Consider the following 20,765-nt stretch of genomic DNA (forward strand, 5'->3'; position numbering starts at 1 on the left):
TATTGATAGTTCAGCGTCAATGGTTTTAATAATAGCGTTTAGTCTGCTCAAATCGTCACAGTTTATTCAAATAGTCCTTGTATTGTCCCGGGGGAAAGTATGTTTTCGCATGGAAACAATCTACTTTAAATATAAATTAAATCAGTGGCTACACTAATAGAGTCTATAACACAATAGATGTATAATGCGTCTGTTTTATGTGGTAAGGTAGTAAAACAGTACGTACATTCTTTTCTTTCTTACATTAGGCAAATAGGTGATTAGCCTTCTGTGCCTGACACATTCCATGGAGTTCCAGAGAGTTATGGTACGAGTATTAAATGCGCAGATGTGCAGATGCTCACAAGGACAGATGCACAGCCAAGAATCAATAGCCGCTAGTATGTAATAAAAATATTACATACTAGCGGCTCGTCCCGGCTTCGCACGGTGGACATTCATTTTTTTAAACATATTGTGTAGATATTGACATGTTCTAATACTATAGCCTTTATTTATCAGAAATTATGTAGCATTCGAATAGTGAAAGAATTAATAAAATCGGTCTGGAACTTTTTGAGCCAATTCGTTACAAATAGACTTATGTACAAATCTTTCATGTGCATAATATTTTATTATATGTTATTATAATAACACATTGTAATAAAGTTTGTTCTTTATCGCTACTGGGACCTACCTTAGATATGGGCAGCACAGCCTGGATGTCATCCTTCTCAATATCCAGTCGAGTGTTAACTCTATGTTCGTGTGGTGTTTCTTCGGTCGTGGATGCACTGCTTGCTGTTGAAGACACCTTAGCTGACCAGCTAAGTCTCGCCGTGCCTCTACCAGACTCTCCTTCAGAGCCGTCGCTGTCACCTTCTCCCTCTGCCCCGACTTCCACCAACCATGTAAGGACCTCTTCCCAACCGGGTCCACCAGCGCCACTTTCTTCTTCTTCCCTGTAAACAGTTATTTTTATTATTGAGGTTAGTTTAGGGACATCAAATTGTGTCCTATTAATTAAGTTATTATCTCGTATTTATAACTTCCAGACATTGGAGAAGTTCGACGAGCTGGTGGAAGGAATAACCCTATATTATATTTCCACCACACAATAATGTTTACCTTAAAGTCCAATATAAAAAAAAATTAAGTATACAATCTTGACAATAAACATACAAATCTTTTATTGAAAAACCATAAAAGAGTTCAGAATTATTTTATTTTAAGTTATCTCGCGTCGATAAAGACAAAGGATTTGTATTTACTTTATTAAATAAAATGCATCAATGGCAAAAAAAATTGCGCCACAACCTTTTTAGGTCTGGGCCTCAGATTTATCTACCTGTTTCATGATCATTTGTCAATCGAATAGATAGCCAAGTGCCTGACACAAGCCGTTGACTTTTAGGTCAAAGGTCTTTTTCCTTCACCTTTTGTGCGAATTTTAAAATACGCACATAGACAGAAAGTCCATTTGTGAACAGCCGGGGATCGCACCTACGACCTCAGGGATGTGACCTGCTGACGCCACTAGACCAAATGCAATTTATGAAATACTTGCCCGAAATATTTATGCTCACTTCAGCCGAAAATGTAGTTTTTAATGAACGGTTTTAATGAGTGTTTAAAGTGTCAAGGTTATGTCAACCTCTGTAAAAGCGCTTGCTTGAATTGTATATTGCCATTTTGCTCACTTCACTCTAAATCATTTTCTTATTATGAGTATTATATTTTTTTAAAGCATGGGGCGATCGGGCCTACAGGACGCCCAAAAAGGAAAGAGATATCTATGGACATCCATTTTGCATTGCCGAAAACGACCCCGAACGAGAGTCGATTCAGTCACGGTGATGCGGATGAAATTTTAGGTAATGGTTCATACGGTGATGAAACGAGGCAGGAAGCAATATCTCTTCCAAACACTCTGCATAGTACACTTTGTAGAAAACGCATATACGTAATGTCTGAGACAGAGAGAGAATTAAGTCCTGATCGTACATGGGATATTGACAAATCGACAAGCCTTTCGCTGAATTTGGTGAAAAGAACAAAATTGGTACTTAGTACACCCAGAAATGTGATCATTAAGAATCCTAATATATCTAATCCCATATACCAATATAACGATCGTATAATAACGTACTACATAAGAAGAATGTTTACGATGCAGGTTAAAGATCAATGTCTTAATTGAAATACCTTAAAGTTCTTATTAGGAGGCACGCAATTTATAGTGTCAATATTCTGAAAAGTGTTCTCGTTCATTCTGTTGATGAACCCGCTTTGCGCATTTGGCACCATTCATGTTAAATAGCCTTGACCTAATAAATAGTCTAATCCTAATTATTAAATTAGATAACGTGTAAATTATTATGTAAAAATATAAAGTAAAATGGGAACTACGTCATAAAACATAGATATATTTTCCACATACACACACATATGGGAAATGAAGTAGTGTGAGTTAACGTAGTACACAATTCAATCAATGGCCGTCCAACCTTATTTATCAATTCTATGAATAATTAAGGAATTCTTGAGAGGTTAACCTCTCAAAAGGATGTTCCAATTAGGAACAGTACAGAGATGTTCATATATTAATGTATAATTGTATTCATAATATTTCAAAAACAATTGTGATTTTTAGAAACATTTAAAGGTGCCACAGAGATGAATTTATAAATTACTAATTATTAGTATGTAATGTAAGATTGTAAATAATGTAGATATAAACTTCGTTATGAAACCTATTTACCTATTAATACTATTTCTTAATCTTCGGTAACATTATATAACTGTGTAATAAATAAGTTTTTTTTATCCACAATTTAGGATTTTGGATTTTTAACCTCAGGGCAGCATGGGGTATGGGGAAAGCCGCGGTCTTGCCTTTATTTTTTTTATTATAGACAATTTCGGCGATCAACCTACCGCGATTTATATTAAACAATAGCTTAACCACTAAGCCATGGTAGGGTTTAGATTACTTAACAGTAGACATCCTTTCTCATGACACATTAATTACGAGTTCCTTTAATTGACTATTGGTTCAGATAATTGGTACATCCGTTAGTCATTATACAATAACAGTCAAGAGAAGAATCAATAACATTTAAGTGATTAGAGATCATTGCTCAGTCAGTTCTTGCGCTCGCTTTTTTAATTATTTCTCTTTCCTGATTGTCTGGAAAAGATCCCTTGAAAGCGATAAGGCCGGCAGTTGCTCTATGACTTATTTTAATTGTACTGTACTTTTTTTATAGAACAGGGGGCAAGTGGACAGGAGGCTCAGCTGATATTAAGTGATACCGCCGCCCATAGACACTCTCAATGCGTTGAGGAACGTTTGGGCTCTCGAGTGCGTTGCCGGCCTTTAAAGAATTGATACTTGCAACATTATCGTTGAATGAGTTTGAGTAGTGAGTGAAATATTAAAAGCCGACAGTATTTTTTGCAAAACAACCTCCAAAGATTAAATGTACATAGTAGAACCTGGTTTAAACCCAGTTATCGAGAACAGTTATGAATATTAATAGTTCATAATTATAAGGCCAGTTAATTCTAGATTTCAATAGTAATTTGACACTGCAAGTAAAAACGTTAACCAAAGCCAAACGTTATTATAAAAATCAGGTTCACAATGCAAAGTGTAATTTTTAGATATTTTCTACTATAACTACTGCTAATGCGCGAATATTTCTGGCTAATATATTGTATAACTAGCAAGGCCCCGCGGTTTCACTCGCGTAGATACCGACCTCGTGATAGTGATCGTCGTAACATCGTTTACGTAGACTGTCCGACATTAGTAAATTTAAAAGTAAATTAAAAACACTTTACATGTCTTGAAAAATTCTAGATATCAAGGTCTATTGAAAAGATGTTTTTCCAAGAATTTTTAGCTTGATTGTTATAAATTGTAAAAAATATAAACTCTAAATGCAAAACTTTCTTCTATAATATTAGAGAACAGATTGATTTGTAAGTTTTTAGTGTATTAGAAATTCTATATACATACAAAATATTTTGATGTTTTGAAGTTCCGACTCGGGATAAAATTGTCCATGGGTAAACGTTCTTGATGATATTGATACGTCGTTCTATAATACCGTACAATTTATCAATTTGTCACCTTGGGTTATATTATTGCACTAAAATTAGGGATCCCTATTTTTTAAAATTCAGATAGCCTATGCCAGTTAGTGAAGATGCATTATTTATATTATCATCAGCACATATACAGTGTAAATATATAGATATACAAATACATGGAGAGATCATATACTGGTACATGGTCATTTATTAGGACTCTTAACTTAGTTATAACAAAGAAGTTTCACTTCTGACATTAGTGCTTTGTACCCACGCACTTTTTTTTCAGAATATACACAAATAAATGTTTAGGCTTAGCAGGTCAACATAGACATCTAGTAAATTGTAAAAGTTAAAAGTAATACATATATTTGAAGTTAAAGCCGCAATTCCAATTCAAGTAGAATTAAAGTGAACAAAAAGGTATCTCTAATGGAGCCTTTGGGAAATTACTCGAGATTTTCCCAACTTTATTTAAACTTTATGAAGACAAAACTTATAAGGGAAAATTACATTTAATTTTCTTGCCTCAGGCATATTAAGAAGACATGTTATTTCAACATTAATTAAAATATATGATTGAGTTGCCAACAAATAACTGTATCAATAATTTTTTTTACTTGTGTTATTTATATATGGACTTACTAATTGGTCTGAAATAAATGATTTTTTTTATTTATGCGATGAAGAGAGGAATAAGTTTAGACACATTTATATACTTATTCATATCATGGACTAATCTTTACATTAATTATTCGTGAATCAAGAGTTCAAGCTTAACTAAGCTAAGATTTCGATAATTTGAAGGATAAATAATAATTAGTTTTATGAGAGAAAAGAAGAACACTTGGAACATAATTGTAACGGAGTGGAAACAAAAGGCAAATGATTAGAGATGAGATGGGATGACGATATAAAAAAGGTATCATATTAATGCTGATTTGAACCGCTAGAGAACATGAAGATTGGATAATTTCGAGTATAGTATAAAGAAATAAATTATGATGAAATAGATTGCCGTCTGTTACGAAAAAATCTATTAGATAAATCGCGTACTCTTACATAGGACTTAGACAAATACAAGAAGTCACTTACAATTCAAGTCCATCATCATCCCGTAGTGGTTGTTCTAGACGTGTCGCTGTGACCGTTGCAGACCTTGGCTTGACTTCAGCAGTCACCGCCCAATGAGAATTCGCAGCGTTCACGCTTACCAGCCTTAATCCGGACTTGACTTTCATCCTATAAACATAATATAGCTGGATTAGTATAATATTAGCGGAAACTTGGCGATTAAAAAAAGGTTGGCGGAGAGTTTATTGTTAGTTCTTCTCTTCCGTTCTACGCTTGATTTGAGGACTGGAATGTTAAATTTAAAGCATTTAATACATATGTTTTTTTTTAAGTTCATACCCCGTAGCACGTACGTATGTACATACATAGTATTGTCTTTTATTAACATAACTTTTACACATTTAAAGAAAACACTTTTTAAACGGATTGAAGCTGTGTATTATATAACTTAATAATTATTTACAATATCCGACGTTTCGCGTGCTTTACATCGTGCGCGGTCAAATTATCTTTAAATAATTATAACTTTACAATAATACATAGCTTCAATCCGTTAAAAAAGTGTTTTCTTTAAACACAATGTACTTCATTTCCATAGACGGCGGTATTGCTAATCATCAGATGAGCCTCCTGCTTGCCCCCAGTTACATTTTTTTCATTAAGACTACGTTTAACCATCAAGGTTAAAGGTACTGATTCTTTCAACTCAGACGAGTTAATATCAATCAATAAGGTTTTTAAACAAATCACTAATATACTTTTGCCGACAAACGTCAAATATATGAGTTTCTATAACGCTTGTATTTCCAGCCAGAATTGAATTCAGTTTCATAATGGTCGAAACTCTAACGTGTGAGAACTGACAAGTTGACCTGATTTCCAACGAAAAGTCGAGCGGTGCTTAAAGCTCTCCATTAGTGCAGCATCAACTTTGTAGCAACGATAAATCTAGTTGAAGCTCGCCGTTTTTACCTATCTTGACACGGAATATCAATTTTCTACAGTATCTGTATTAACCCTTCAAAAATATCGAAGGTACGTCAAAAGAATTATTAAAGAAGGATTTATTTACAATACAGATTATATTTAAATATACAAGTTGGCGCTACAGCCTTTTTAGTCTGGGCGTTAGTTTTCTGTTTCTGTTTGTCTTTTGTTTCAGGATCATTTGTCAATCTAATAAGTAGGTCTTGTGGCTGTCGACTTTTTTGAATCTAAAGCAAGCTGGTTTCCTCCTGATGTTTTCCTTCACTGTTCGTGCGAATGTTAAAAGCGCACATAGACGGCAACTGGTGCACCAAAGTCCAAAGGGTCGAACCTACTATCAGGATTGACAGTCACACGCTGAAGCCACTAGGCCACTACTCACATTTCAAATTTAGAGTCCTTAATCCCGGAAATTAAATACATACTTGTACACAAGAATATGAATTTTTAATAGGAATGTTAGAAACCGGAACTGTCTAGGTAAGTACTTAGTACTGTTAGTTCACACTTGACTAGTGAGTGGGCGGTCGTTGATGGCATCGCCGAGAGGTTTTCATGGTGACAGCAATTTGCGCTTCAATGTCAAGACTTGAGAGGTTACTGAGGGCTCTTTACTCCGTATTAACTTGGGAACGATGATTAATATTGAGTAATACTTCATTTTCAGTACATCAAAAGTAATGCTCTTCACTAACATTAGATGGTACATAGATTCGGAGCGAATAACATGTCTAAATCAATCTATCATTCTTCGTTCCCCGTTAGTAACATTATAAAATACATTATTATAGATTTTAGATTCTTACCTTATGACAACATGACCGATGGTGTGACCAGCATCACGGCGAACAACAAATGGAATGTGCAGACGGAAATGTGGGTACAGAGGTGCACGAGGTAACAGTAGAGCTGTGTCTCCAGCCCTCGCCTCTCTATACCCAGCCCTAGCTCCTGCTAACGTTACAGTGCCCAATGGCCACGCTGGCTGCACGGAAACCTTTCCACAGACTCCCTCTCCACTATCTCCGCTATTCGCTTCTGCTGCACTGTACGCCAATTTCAATGTGCGAGGCGGTCTCTTCCCTTTGCCATCTGCCGGCCACCATGCTGCTGGCACAGTCAACTCTGCGAGACAGGCTCCTTCCTCTCCTTCCGGACCGCATGTTGCTGTTAGAGTCTTCGAGCCTAGACTAGCGTGTAGCGTTATACATACTCTCCGTAATCTTGTGGCAGCTCTTCGTGCGCCGCCTTCCCCTCCGGTGTGAAAGAGAACTCGTAACACGGGAGCGTCGCGAGGCAACTCCCTGAATACAAGGTGGGCGGATACGTCAAGTCTGTGGGCTGTTGCGTCTTGCAATTCCAGTAAGGTGGCATTCCTTCTAGGTGGTTCTAATGGATCCGGGACGGCATACCGCGCTGGGACAGTCTGCTTCGTCGAGAAAGGCCCATAGGTTGCTCTAACTGATGCTGGAGCTGAACCTTGTAGGACAGTAAAACGGTCGAGGGAAAGAAGAGCACCGGGTAGGGCTGTGCCCATAGGTTCTGGTGGTGGACCAGACCCACTCCATCTCGCCGTGTGTTTGAGAAAAAAGCCGCTGTCTTTGTTTTCGAAGTGAACTTCCACCGCTAGCACGGAACCTGTAAACAAAAGTCTTTAGTTAATAAAATGTGATACAGTGCCTGTCACTAATAAATACCACGTCATTGTTTTTATTTTTCGGTTGACAATAGATAAAAGAACGTTTAAATAGTTGGCATGCAGCCAACCCGAACTGTATTCGTGTAGTTATTTTTGTATCAATGTTTACAAACATTGAAATATATTAAAATATGTTTTGTTTAATGATTTCAACCTATTGTTTGAAAGAAAAACTTTTGTTCGGCTTTAGGTTAAAGCAAGACGAGTCAATTCTTTTTCATATAAGACAATAAGACAGAAAATTCTCATGTAAAGCCTGAATGGATGAATACATTTTCGTTGACGAACGCATCGTCAGCATCACAATCGTGACTCGTCTCACTTATTACGAGAATTTGTGTCACATTTCCGTGACCTCGTATGGAATTCATTACGATTCAGTCTGCTTAATGATTTTCATTTGTCTACACAGAAACATTCCTACATAATACATTGAATAACATCCTAACGAATAGACGGATTAAATATTTACGGGTTTCTCCTTAAATAGGATAGTAAAGTGTCCTTAAAGAAAGCACTTATTGTAAAAATGTTAAAATGATAATAGTGGTTGACTTGATAGCTGTAGGAGGCCTTCATTTGCAAGGAAACGACTCTTGAGAACACGCGGCGTAGAGCTCTCAGCGAGCAAGGATAGAACACGTATAATAAAATGCTTCAGCACGTGACGCACTTAGAACAAAGAAAATACTCGCTTTCAAACTCGTGGATTTAATACAATATATTTCAAAGAAAAACTCAGAACACGTCGCGGAATTATTCATTTTTGTATCAACTTGAAGTTATATCTGACGTAAATTTACTCCGAATTTGAAATTTGTTATATTACCCGGAGAAATGAAAACATGGCGGCATAATAGCATCAATTAATATCTGAAATGATGTCACTATAGTGTCGAGCGAACAACAAGCCGTAACAAATGAACCAATATTTGTTCGTAATGGAAACCGCTCAGTATAGATACCTACTTAATTAAATAGATTTTCCGAACCGTTTATCATTTAGAAGTGACAAGCCAAGTTTGCTGGTCACGAGAATTGCAAGCGTTATGAAAGAATGGGGGACTTAGTATTGTCTTTTATTAACATAACTTTTACACATTTAAAGAAAAACACTTTTTAACGGATTATAGTTATGTATTGTTGTATTTAAACTTATATATATTTCCCCGGAGTTTAGTCGTACCAACTCCGGGGAAATAAATACAGATAACACAACATTTTCTGCAGCTGTAATACTTTTTGACATTTAACACCTTTGTCTTCAGTCACCGTGACCACGCACGCTGTAAAGCACGCAAAACGTCGGTTTAAATTTAAAATTATGTACAAATAATTATAAGTTTAAATACAACAATACATAACTATAATCCGTTAAAAAGTGTTTTTCTTTAAAGAATGGGGGACTACTAGAAACTTTTCCAGTAAAGGGCGTTGTACCATTAGTTGATGATGATCCGATTTTTTTTTAAAACAAGCTTTGCAAATCTAAGGAATGAGCTGAAAAGAAGAGGTCGTGGCAGGGAAAGAAAGCGGAATTGGTAGCGAGGTTAGCTTATTATTAGTTTGTTGTCTATCCCCAGCTACCAAGAAATTTGTTATGACTACTCAAATACCAAAGAAATAAAAAAATATATCCTCACATTTAAGATATCATACATAAATCATTTATTTCTTGGTACAGATTACGACAGTAATTTCACAATAATGCTCATGGCAATTTGCTGTAGGAAATTAAAATTAACTCTTCTCGATGCTTTTTTCCATTTTCTCAGGGAGACATTAGAAGGGAATTTATGTGAACCTACTTCTGCATATGTAAAAGCTACACACCGACCCATTTAATATTAAATCGTAAAAAATCGCAAGCTTTATAATTTATTTTTGAGTTTGTCAAACATTTGGCGCCCTCTACAAGAAACTATTTGGCAGTAATCTTGCCCGTTGAAACACTGACATGACAAAATAGCAATCGAATCGATAATTCTGAGGCTAAACTTTTATACTGAAGGTTAAGTGAAACGTACCAATGCTCTTTAAAGGTCGGTCTGATAAACACGATTATTGAGTAGTGGTCGCATTTCGAATAGACGAAAGCATATATCATAGATATCGTACAGTACCCTTTTGTACTCGGTAATCTAATAAAACTTAACATCTTCACTTTATAGGAATCATTTAAATTTTGCGGAGTTAAATTGTAATCCTTTAAGTACAATTGGAGACAGAACTTGGACCAGAAGAGCAAAATTAAAAAAAATTATAGATGGAAGCAGCTGGAAGAGGCCTATGTGTGAGGACACACTGATCACCAAAACCCGCACATCTGATGTATTAGATTAAGTTAGATATATATCTAAAACAACGGTCAACCAGGCTCCAAAAGATAAACCACTCACTCTCAAGCAAAATTAGAGAATTATTACTAAACAAATAAAAAGCCCTCGTTAAACGTTAATTAATCAATAAAGCTTTTTTTATTAAATACTGAGGATTGATTTGCTCCAGTTCAAACAATTTGTATGACTCAAAACTTAGCGATTAAAAAGAGTGGCGGAAGGTTTCTTGTCAGTTCTTCTTGCCCGCTCTACGCTCTTGACTTGCGAAGTGTTAGTAAATGCAAATTTACAATTAATATAACAATTTTTTGATGTTCACAAGTACTTGTTTACTTATATGAATAAAGTTATTTCGAGTTTGAAATGTTTATATATATGACACTGGGTGTTAGGAATAACAGCTTAATATTAATTAATAATAATTGTGATTTTTTTACTGCATTTACCAGATGATATATTACTTCTTAATTCTAATATTTATATTAAACTACAAGTAGGTAAGTATAATTATTTTTCTTAGGTATCACAAGAATCGGAAATGCTTATAAAAACGAAATAGTAAAGAATAAACCTTCCCTGCATTTGATTCGAATGAAACTAAATCGAAAATGTCAAAAGGAAACGTACTGTAATAAAAAATGTTCACCCTTGCGACTTCCGAAGGCGGGTTGCGAGGTAAATTGTTTCATTTCTTTTTCCAATTTAAATACCGAAATCTACATTTGCATTTTTTAGATTACTAAACGTCACTTAAGTAACTATAAACTTAAAAGCATTAATTTTAACCTCGACATTTGAGTAAGTCTTTTAGTGCATTTAATTGCGTATGCCAAACAATATCAGTAAGTAGTTTTAAAATTTTTGATTATATAAAAAGCAAAAAGCCGATATGATTTTTTTTTAATTTTAAAGACCACTTTTGTCTACGTTCTTGTACATATAACACTTATTAATATATTGTACAGTCCCTTAATGTAGTAGAATGTAGTCACTCACAACTAGAAAATGCTATTTTTCTATATAAGGTAGAGATTTTTGGATATTCAACTAATACAGGTATTACGTATTCGTGAAATGCCTGTTAGAGTCGTAAAGAGAAATTGATGTCAAACCTTCGTAAATATAACCCATCTAGCCATAGTTGGTATAGTCATAGATGAGAATTTATGGGAAGGGAAATCGAAATTGGGGATTCCTAAGGGCTTTTTCAGGACGCTGCCTACAGACTATAAAACCAGTTGCTTTCTAGAAACCACTATCATAAGTATATTTAAATATTCCTATGAATTTAAAACAATATAAATATAAACTTTGTTACTCTGTGTTAAAAAAAGAATAGACAATCAAAGAAGGTTTCTTTTAAGTATACAATATGTAGTTCCAAATTCAAAAAGTATAAAATGTATTTAATAATTACAACATTAATACGAATTTATTCAACACAATTAATTTCTAACATTACCCGATGAGTTCGTTAATCATATTATAAAATTTCTACGTACATTTTATAATATGGTTATACACACACATATGGAAAGTCTCATATCAAGACTCGTGACAACGATTCAGCACTTATATGAAATTTCATTAAATTTCACTTCACTTGCGCCTTACATTTCGTATTAAATTGAATTGGCGTCCTTTAAAATGTACAATTTTCTACATATTGCTCGAACGGCTTGACATTTAACCTTATTTTTAAAGACGACGATGATAGAACTATGATCTTTTGTATAACATAATCAAAAAGTACAAAAACTAATTTTAGGTGTGTTTTTATTGGATGAAACTTAATTATTTTTTTAATGGCATAAGTAATCGATAACACATTATAGACGACTCCGAGTACGGGTCTGTAAAATATAAACTGCTTCATTCATCAATAACACTCGTAGTTTTCCTTACCTACATTTTACTTGAAACTGGCATACAGTTATAACTATTGCCATAAAATTAAAAAAAAAATCAATAACACTCGTAGTTTTCCTTACCTACATTTTACTTGAAACTGGCATTTATAACTATTGCCATAAAATTAAAAAAAAATCAATAACACTCGTGTTCATTAATAATAATTGCAATGTATTTTTATAGAAAGCTGTTTTCGCGCCTAACCACAGACTACGAATAATCGTAAATAACTTTTTTTTTAATATAGAACCCGAGCGTGGTCTATTCAAAACCGACTTAGTTCTTGGTATTCAAAGTAAACTTACAGAGTATGTTATGATGGTCGATATAAAAAAGCAGTTACCACGGCAACAATCTTTTGTCAGAACTGTCAGGCTAAGACGTATGTCGTTTACCATAAAAAGGGCGTAAAGTAGATAAGAGTATCAATTACAAATAGAAGCCATTTTAGACGATTATACAGTGACTAACTAATCGTCCCAACAGTTTCCTAGGCAAATCCCCTGCAGTCTCATAACACGTTCAATCCGTCTTAGCTGAGTTAAAATGACGACACACCTAGTTTGAATGGCGCATGAAAATGGTTATGGGTTTGAATCCATCAAAATATATTAAAAAGAACAGTGATTACAACCTCTAGGTTCAGCATCAGTAATTTATATTTGTGTATGTATATACTTTTAAATATGCAAAAAGGGCCCTTCTATGCCTGACTTTTGACCCGATTTCAAGTGATACCGCCGCCCATGGACACTCTCAAAGCCAGAGAGCAAATCTGCCCCTTGCTATTAAAATATCTAATATAATTACCGAACTAAAGGCCCACAAGGTAACGGTTACAGTTATGTTTGACAATTTACAATACACCTGTGTATATGACGCATCACTGTTATGTTTGAACGTTGTGAAAGTTTTTATCGCCAAGGGCTTGGTGTTTACATAAAATCATAAAAGTGAGTTGAAGCTTCAAGATACAAAATTCTTTAGAATTTTAAATTTTAAATCATCCAAATATTTGGCTTTTTTAATCAACCCTATTTAAAGAGCAACAAAAACACGGATCAGTTCTCTTTGATAAACTTACTGCACATTTCTCTTAATTAACTTGGCACATTTTAGGATATATCGACCATATAAAACGCTCGTGTTCGTTACCATACTCCCCCTAAACGGCTCGACCGATTCGTATGAATTTTTCTAAGCATATTCAGGAAATTGGCTACTATCTAACCTTTAAACTCCTATGTAATTAGAGTGTCACTGACAATTTTATTGTTTTTTTTTATGATACAGCATTCAAAATACATACTATATAAATAACCCTTAATTTTTATCTATCTTCTACGATTACTTTTTATTTGTAAGTATTTTATTTTGCAAGTACTTATAACATGAACTCTTAGTTTTATATAGAGAAAAATCACAGAAAAACCTAAAAAGTTTTCATTCCGGAAAACCGAACAGTCTCTGGGGAAGCATAGCAAAATGTTCCACGTTGGTGTGCACTAAAAAGGTAGGCTAGGCATTAAGGAGAAACAAAGTTCGCGGAGGCAGCTAGTAATATTATATAATTCGAAAACGTTTTACGTTAATTTATTTTATACATTCAATAATTTTAAAACACGATAACAGTCAATATTGTACTCTTAATGTATACGATAAATTTGTCACGACTAATGCAAATAGACTTGACACCCCCGATCGTTGTCTTTCTCCCTCATTTGTTGGAGGATAAGGATTTGTATGGCTTAGCTAAATCCACTAACATTAGGTTTGTTAGGGAAAACATCTTCAAGCATAAATTACATTCTTTATGTTGTGTTTTCTCAAGATAAAATATTGAATAAATGTAAAATGCAATGTTAAAATACGACGATTATGGAACATCCACACAACACCAATTATATTAAAAAAAAAATTTAAAAAATGTTTTCATTATTTGCTTGCCTGAGGTATAAGAATATTAGCAAAATATTGTAAAAACATATTGTCTGAAGCTGTGCGAAACCGGGAAGGTCCGAAACGAAAACTATTTGTTTGGGAATAATTAAAAAGCTTTTTCAATGATAACCAAATCTGTAGTTATGTTAATAAAGAATTTAGCTTTTTCATTTACCGATACCAGATATTGTCAACTTCATGTAATCCAGAGACAAAGAGTTTTATCTGTGTACATTCAGTATTTTTCATGAAATTTTAATAATTTGTCAAAATAACTTCTAAGACCTGCTTTAGTTCACATAAATACTGTGCGAGCATATTTGTACAATTTTAATGTTAGAAATTCCCCTACATCTAATACATTATTCAATATATTTCCAAGAATAATTCAATTCATAGGATTTAATGGTATTTTGTCACAGAAATTTATTTAACGTGGAAAAGTTGAAATACATAATTCATAAAGTTCGGGGAGTGTCGGTAAAGATGTGTCGCAAAGTTGTACGTTGCTGTGAAGGATCCCCTGCGGCTCATTCATTATACAATGATTATAATTAACAGTCACTGTTAAAAGGTGTAGAGAGACTTTTTAAATAAATAAATAAATATAAATTTGTTAAATAAATTTGTTTTTCTTGGAAAAGCTATCGCATTTTGCATTAGGCATTACGAAGACATAATTAAAAACAGTAATATACACTATCTTTTATCTATGCTTATTTTATAATTTTCACTATTGATAATTATTTATTTATTTCGTAATAGCTTTATAGCTAACATACATAAATACCAAAAAAACAATCAAATGTATAATCAATCAATGAACATTTAAATATATGTTATGTTCTTCACATAACATATATTAAAAGGTTCAAACATTTACAAAAAGAAAAAAAATTAATATGTATTTTTAAATATAAATAATAATTATTTATTTCACTGTTTTAGGACTTACTAAGTAAATAAATTATATGAGATTTTAACCTTATACAGTATTAAATCATTTTCACAGTATTTTTCAGTATTTATTTTACTTAGATAACACAGATCCATTTTAGTCAGTAAGTTCAATTCAAAGATTTTTTTGCTCTCAAAAATCAACATGCTACAATGCGGCCGATCAGATACTTATAAATAAATATTATAGAATATAATACGATAACTTTAAAAGGCGCAACGAGTAGCTTGCAACATCTCAGCACTCTCTAAGCACATATTAATGTTGGACCATATTTATACAAACATACTTTTAATTATGTACTTATAAGGAATTTGATTTGGCAACGAACAACTGTGTAAGCTTTCGTATGGGTTCCTACCTCTACGTTGAATTTATTTTATTATGGATTTAAAAATAAGATTATACAGACTTGAGATAGTAAAGTCGCAACACATTAACATCAGAGGGATTATCTTCATGCAATATTGAGTGCAGTTTAGCGCCGGCTTTTAGCTGATTTACATTTTATTCGTGACACGTCCGGTTATGCAAATTGCGCGTCTAGTTGCTAGTTCACACATATAGCTTTGCACATATCACTATACATTCTGAAACAAACTTTGCCCTATATCTTTTCTATATATTTTGTATGTTATAAAAAAAATCCTTGCCTTTTTTTTAATACAACTGTGCAGACGACCATTTTTGTCATCGTTACTTAAAGTTGGGTGAATGGAAAAAATTTATGGTGAAGTTGAGTAGTTTATGTTTCCATTAAGACCGATACACGATTTAAATAACTTCGCTCGATAGAAAAAAATCCAAACATAGCCAAGTTTTGACACTTTGAATTCATTCCATGACGAAAATTTATACAGAACATGATTTTGAAATTTACACGATATATTTTATCGCAAGTCAAGTAATCCATTTCAGAAAAAAAAATTAACGAAATTATATTACTTAATTTAATGTTTTACATAACTAATTGTTATTGCAGGCCGGCGCGCCTCAGTGCTCCAGCTATCCACTGCCACCGCAGTCACCGACACAGCAGTATCGTGCTGGGATAGGGCCTTAAGTGACACCTAGAGGGCTTTTTTTCAATCATTAACCAATACATTTAGAACTTTACTTTTACCCTCATATAGACATCGGAACCTTTAAGGGGTTTTGACTAAAATGCGATGCGATGATTCTAAAGGGTTGAAGTCTTAAGAAAGACATCATATCCTTAAACCACTAGTCATAGTAATCCATATAAAGAGATATATAGTTTCAAGTTGCCAAAACCATCGATTTATCGCATCGAATTTGTGTACTAAATAATGACTTTGGAACGTTTAAGTGCTATTAATTGGTGCAGAGCCTGGCGCCGATAGCTTCCAGCGTTCCCTGTGGAACACGTAACCACGTTTAATGGATGTGGTTGCCCAATTAAAGATAATATGTATATATATTTTATATTAAAGCTATAGCATAAGAGTTACAGTAGTGTTTTAATACGATAGATACTGGTAGTAAATGTAAATTTACAATTTGATTTTTTGTCGTTCATAAGTGTACTCGTTTACCTATATGAATAAAGATTTGAGTAATTTGCTTAGCTGTTTGATCAAATGGCTGAATATCTGATATATGAAAAAAAATGAAAAGTAAATAAAATATAATATAATAAAGGTTTGTGTACAGCTCATAAAATACTATATTAATTGATGATTTAAAAACAAAAACAAAGATTTAAAAAGTTAATCGTTTTATGAACCGGATCTAGATTCGTAGATCTTTTGAGTTCGTTCGTTAAAAATGAAGTGGAAACTTAAAAGTTCCAAGATTCCAATTAGACGATTCAAACACTTCTTGAACAACAAAGCTTTGCAGTCGTTGAAATAAACGGAAGCTCGTGAATATCTCTGGAACTGAGTAGTTCCGTTTCCGGGTACGTCACTAATGCTTAATCAAATTACTTGAATGATATAGGTTCTATCAAAGGGGACTTTATTGAAAATTTTAACGATCTTGAACGTACTGCACTTGTATATAAAGCTTTTTAAGATTAATGGTTTAGTTATTACTACTCATAATTCTTATCGACATTACAAAACGTATACTATGCAACATAAAGGTATACAACTTTTATATATTTTTTGATAATGTATATACTGTTAAAACAAGTTTATTATTAATGATGGTTTTCGTGGCATATTTACACGCATTATCACTCATATAGGTTTGATTCCCGGCGACTACAAATATCCCGCATTATAAAGAAACTTCATAACAATTAAATCATACATGAAAATGTTGTTATTTTTATAAGGCTTACTAAACATAGATAATACCAAAAATTTTACAATAAAAATAAATGACGAATAACAAAAATATTACATTATTAATATTTTCCGTCACGGAACTATGACATTATTAAAGTATATATTTTTTTGCAAACGAAATACACTCGTATGATAAGGAATATATTAACTTGTTTGATTTTATTTGAAGTAAAGTACAAGAGCTTAAATAATAAGCTCTTGTCGGTCAAAAGGTTATTATTTTTATAACCGTAAAAGGAACGCTTGTAACGTGAGGTTTACAGATGTTTTTAGTGACGATACCGGTTTTCTGTTTACCGCTCATTCTCCGTAATAAATTAACGCTACCATTTTGAGATAATTTGAGAAAGTTACCTAAGCATAATACTTGAGTAAGTACGCAAGATTCCAATACTGAATTTATACGGTGTTAATTTAATTAACAACACAAGGCGTATTTTTTGTAAACAAATATATTTTCTCATGTAAAAATTGTGTGACCACGATTAAGAGCGCCAAAAATAGTATGTAAAACAATTTTTTTATTTTTTTTAGTGGTCAATAACATTATTATGTTAATGACCACTAAAAAATCAGCTTTGGCTCTTAAACTATGTATTCATAGTGTAAGAGCCAAAGCTGCACATTTTGCTCATTCTTTTTTAGTTTTATTAGCGTGGAGATTTTCTAACTAATCGGAGTGACGCCCCGAGAGTATAGCCAGTAGAAGACACTCTCTGCAACTGTTAGATTGCATTAATTCGTTGCATAACAATCTACATTTCATTATTTCGCTTATATTTTAGTGTTGTACGCGAGTTAATATAGATAAACCGTAAATATGAGTCATCAATTAAATGATGTAAAATGGTAATTACATAGTACTATACGTTTCGCATAATGTAACTCAGTTGCAAAATTTGTTAAAGAGTTAGACTATGACTGAAGTAAACTTGAAGTAGATTTTTCGCTGTCCAATTATTTTAATCTTTGCTTAATGGTAAAGTCAATCGTTAAATATTAAGTAACGACTCTAAGGAGAGCTATGGTTTGTAGTAAATTCCTGATCATCTACTCGTCTGAATAAATATATAATTTAACTTTACATAACTAAGCTAATATAACATTTCATACGAACAGCAAATATCTCATCACGTTGAGAGATCCGCCATATTATGAGCAGGTAGGTTTCAGCAATTATTCTAAAAGCAAAGGCTTCCAGTGCAATTCTAAAGGTTTAGTTGGAACCGCAGCATAAGTACATTCTACAATTTCAATGTATATCAAGTAATATATATATATATATATATATATATATATAATAGATAGAGAAATAAATACATAATTTTTTTTCACCCATGGCGCAGGCTATCTGAGTCTTTCGACCATACCGCCTAGTCTTTCGTACAACTTTTCCATTAATTGTATATTAAGCCATTAAATACATAATAATATTTTGCATACATTTCACAAACTTTTATTTTAAACCTATATTATGTCAGAGCAATGGCGCAACTGTCAGCTGCCAATGTCATCTATCACAGAGCTCATAAATTGACAACAACAAAGGCTTTAATATCGATTTAGCAATATTAATAGATCTACAAATAAACGACTATTTGATAGTCAAGTCAAAAATGTAATCGTGATTTTGTCGGAGTGTATAAAAATGTCAGTATTTATACCTAATAGGAACGTTATGAACTATATATAGCTTAAACTTAAATTAGTAATATTTTGAAAATATAATAAAGGTTTTTTAAAAAGAAAAGCTACTTCCATCGCTGAACGCGACATAATTTATTGAAATAAAGCGTTAAATAAAAGTTAAAGTTGATAAAAAAGACCTTTGAAATATAGAACCGACTTCTAAATCCAGAATAGTATCGGTCAACATTTATTGATGTTATTGGTTTCTGACATGTTAAAAAATTGTATTAAACTTATAAACGGGATATGAAGGTATAAGAGTATTTTTTAAAGTTTCCAACGTATAGTTTTATAGATTAACAAGCCTACCGAGGGCCATAAAAGCTGCCCAGGAAGACAAATGTTAGTAGGTGCGTCGCCGTCCTTTAAGAGATGAGTATGCTCTTTTATAACATATTTATTTATTACCACATAAGTTATGAAGAGCTGCAGCCTCTACCAAAAATTGTATCTTAGTTATTATATCGTATAAACAAATTTTTAAACGCAATTCGGCTTTTTTAAATGTGTTCTCAAGAAAATGTATTTTATTTCGCATGGGATTTTGATCACCGTTTTCTTAATGTAATTTGCAAAACAAATCTAAACGTCTCTGAAAACTTACATTCCCTTTTAAGCAAGTTCTTTTGCAGGCTTAAACAAATAAGCCTCAGTTAAAAGTGGGTCTTGTGGATTTTCGCGGTGCTTTGAATTCAGAGAATTTATGTAAATCGCACGTTCGCGTTTTTACAAAACGGTTAATTTCTTGCTCCTTTTAAAATAAATTAAATATCAGTATTGCAAATAACAGTTTTTATACATTAAATAAGTAATGTATTAAAACTTGAACACGTCTTGATCGTGTGCTGTATTTACAATATTTACGACAAAGAAATTACTATCCCATTTAAGTATTTTTTTGTGTTGCCGCCATCTTTTAGATATGGTTCGCGCTCTTTTTTCGAAAGTCCCTCGGTCGTATCGGTTCGAAAATAGCTTAACTGCTAGTGGTGAAAGAGCCTAAAAAAGCTCTATACAACATAGCGCTTTTTTAGGCTAGGTGACATGGAGATGGATATGATAGAATTTCTGCCTTGACGTCTGACGATGAAGATAATTCTGTTTTTATTTTTTTATTGTCATTAATGTCGACGCTTCATTGAACGTTGAAAATGTTATCACATAAATTTCTGTTTTTTTATAAATAAATAAAACGTAATTAAATTGTAAGAAGATTAACTCAAGTCTTAGACTTCTCAACCATTATATTGTGCGTTTGAACCCCGTCTGCGCTCTTAAAGTAAAAAAAACAACACTTTTCACATTCAGTCAGTCCCTAATTACGGGATCCATATCCATATGTCAAATGTAAGGAAATAGACGTTTATTGACTAAGCAGCAGGCAGACCAATCAGCTGTTTAGGCTTAAAAAAAAATTAAACAAGTAGATAATCCTCTGCCCTATTCCCTGTTTCAGGCTTAAAACAATTGATAAAAATCCTACTTAACACTATTTATTAAGTCGCTCAAGAAAATTACCATGAATAATGATTTCGTTTCCTGATTCATTGTAAGTAATATATTACCGTTACCTGGAAATATACTCCGTTGCTCATAAAATATTACCGAGGTTAACTCGTCCCAGAACACGCCAGGGGTCTTTAAATCCAATTACCTCTTTAATACTTTAGATTAAGTGCCCTAAAGTCACCGAAGGGGTATTCTGCAAATATAACAATTGTAAATCCTTCAAATTAACATCACCCGAACAGTAATATTGAAAATGGGAAAAATAA

General features: G+C 33.1%; 1 protein-coding gene across 2 annotated transcripts in view; it reads right to left on the minus strand.

The window, feature by feature from the left end:
* LOC110994636 (transmembrane protein 132E) overlaps positions 1-20,765 on the minus strand; it is a 77,849-nt gene that overhangs the window by 20,488 nt on the left and 36,596 nt on the right. For both annotated transcript variants that reach the window (XM_022261414.2, XM_022261413.2), the window contains exons 2-4: positions 6,945-7,776; positions 5,173-5,319; positions 677-941 (exon numbers count right to left, since the gene is read on the minus strand). In XM_022261414.2, the coding sequence (XP_022117106.2) occupies positions 677-941; positions 5,173-5,319; positions 6,945-7,776 (1,244 nt within the window). The remainder of the gene's footprint in view (positions 1-676; positions 942-5,172; positions 5,320-6,944; positions 7,777-20,765) is intronic.

The sequence above is a fragment of the Pieris rapae genome, chromosome 7 (assembly GCF_905147795.1).
Source record: "Pieris rapae chromosome 7, ilPieRapa1.1, whole genome shotgun sequence".
Lineage (NCBI taxonomy): Eukaryota > Metazoa > Arthropoda > Insecta > Lepidoptera > Pieridae > Pieris > Pieris rapae.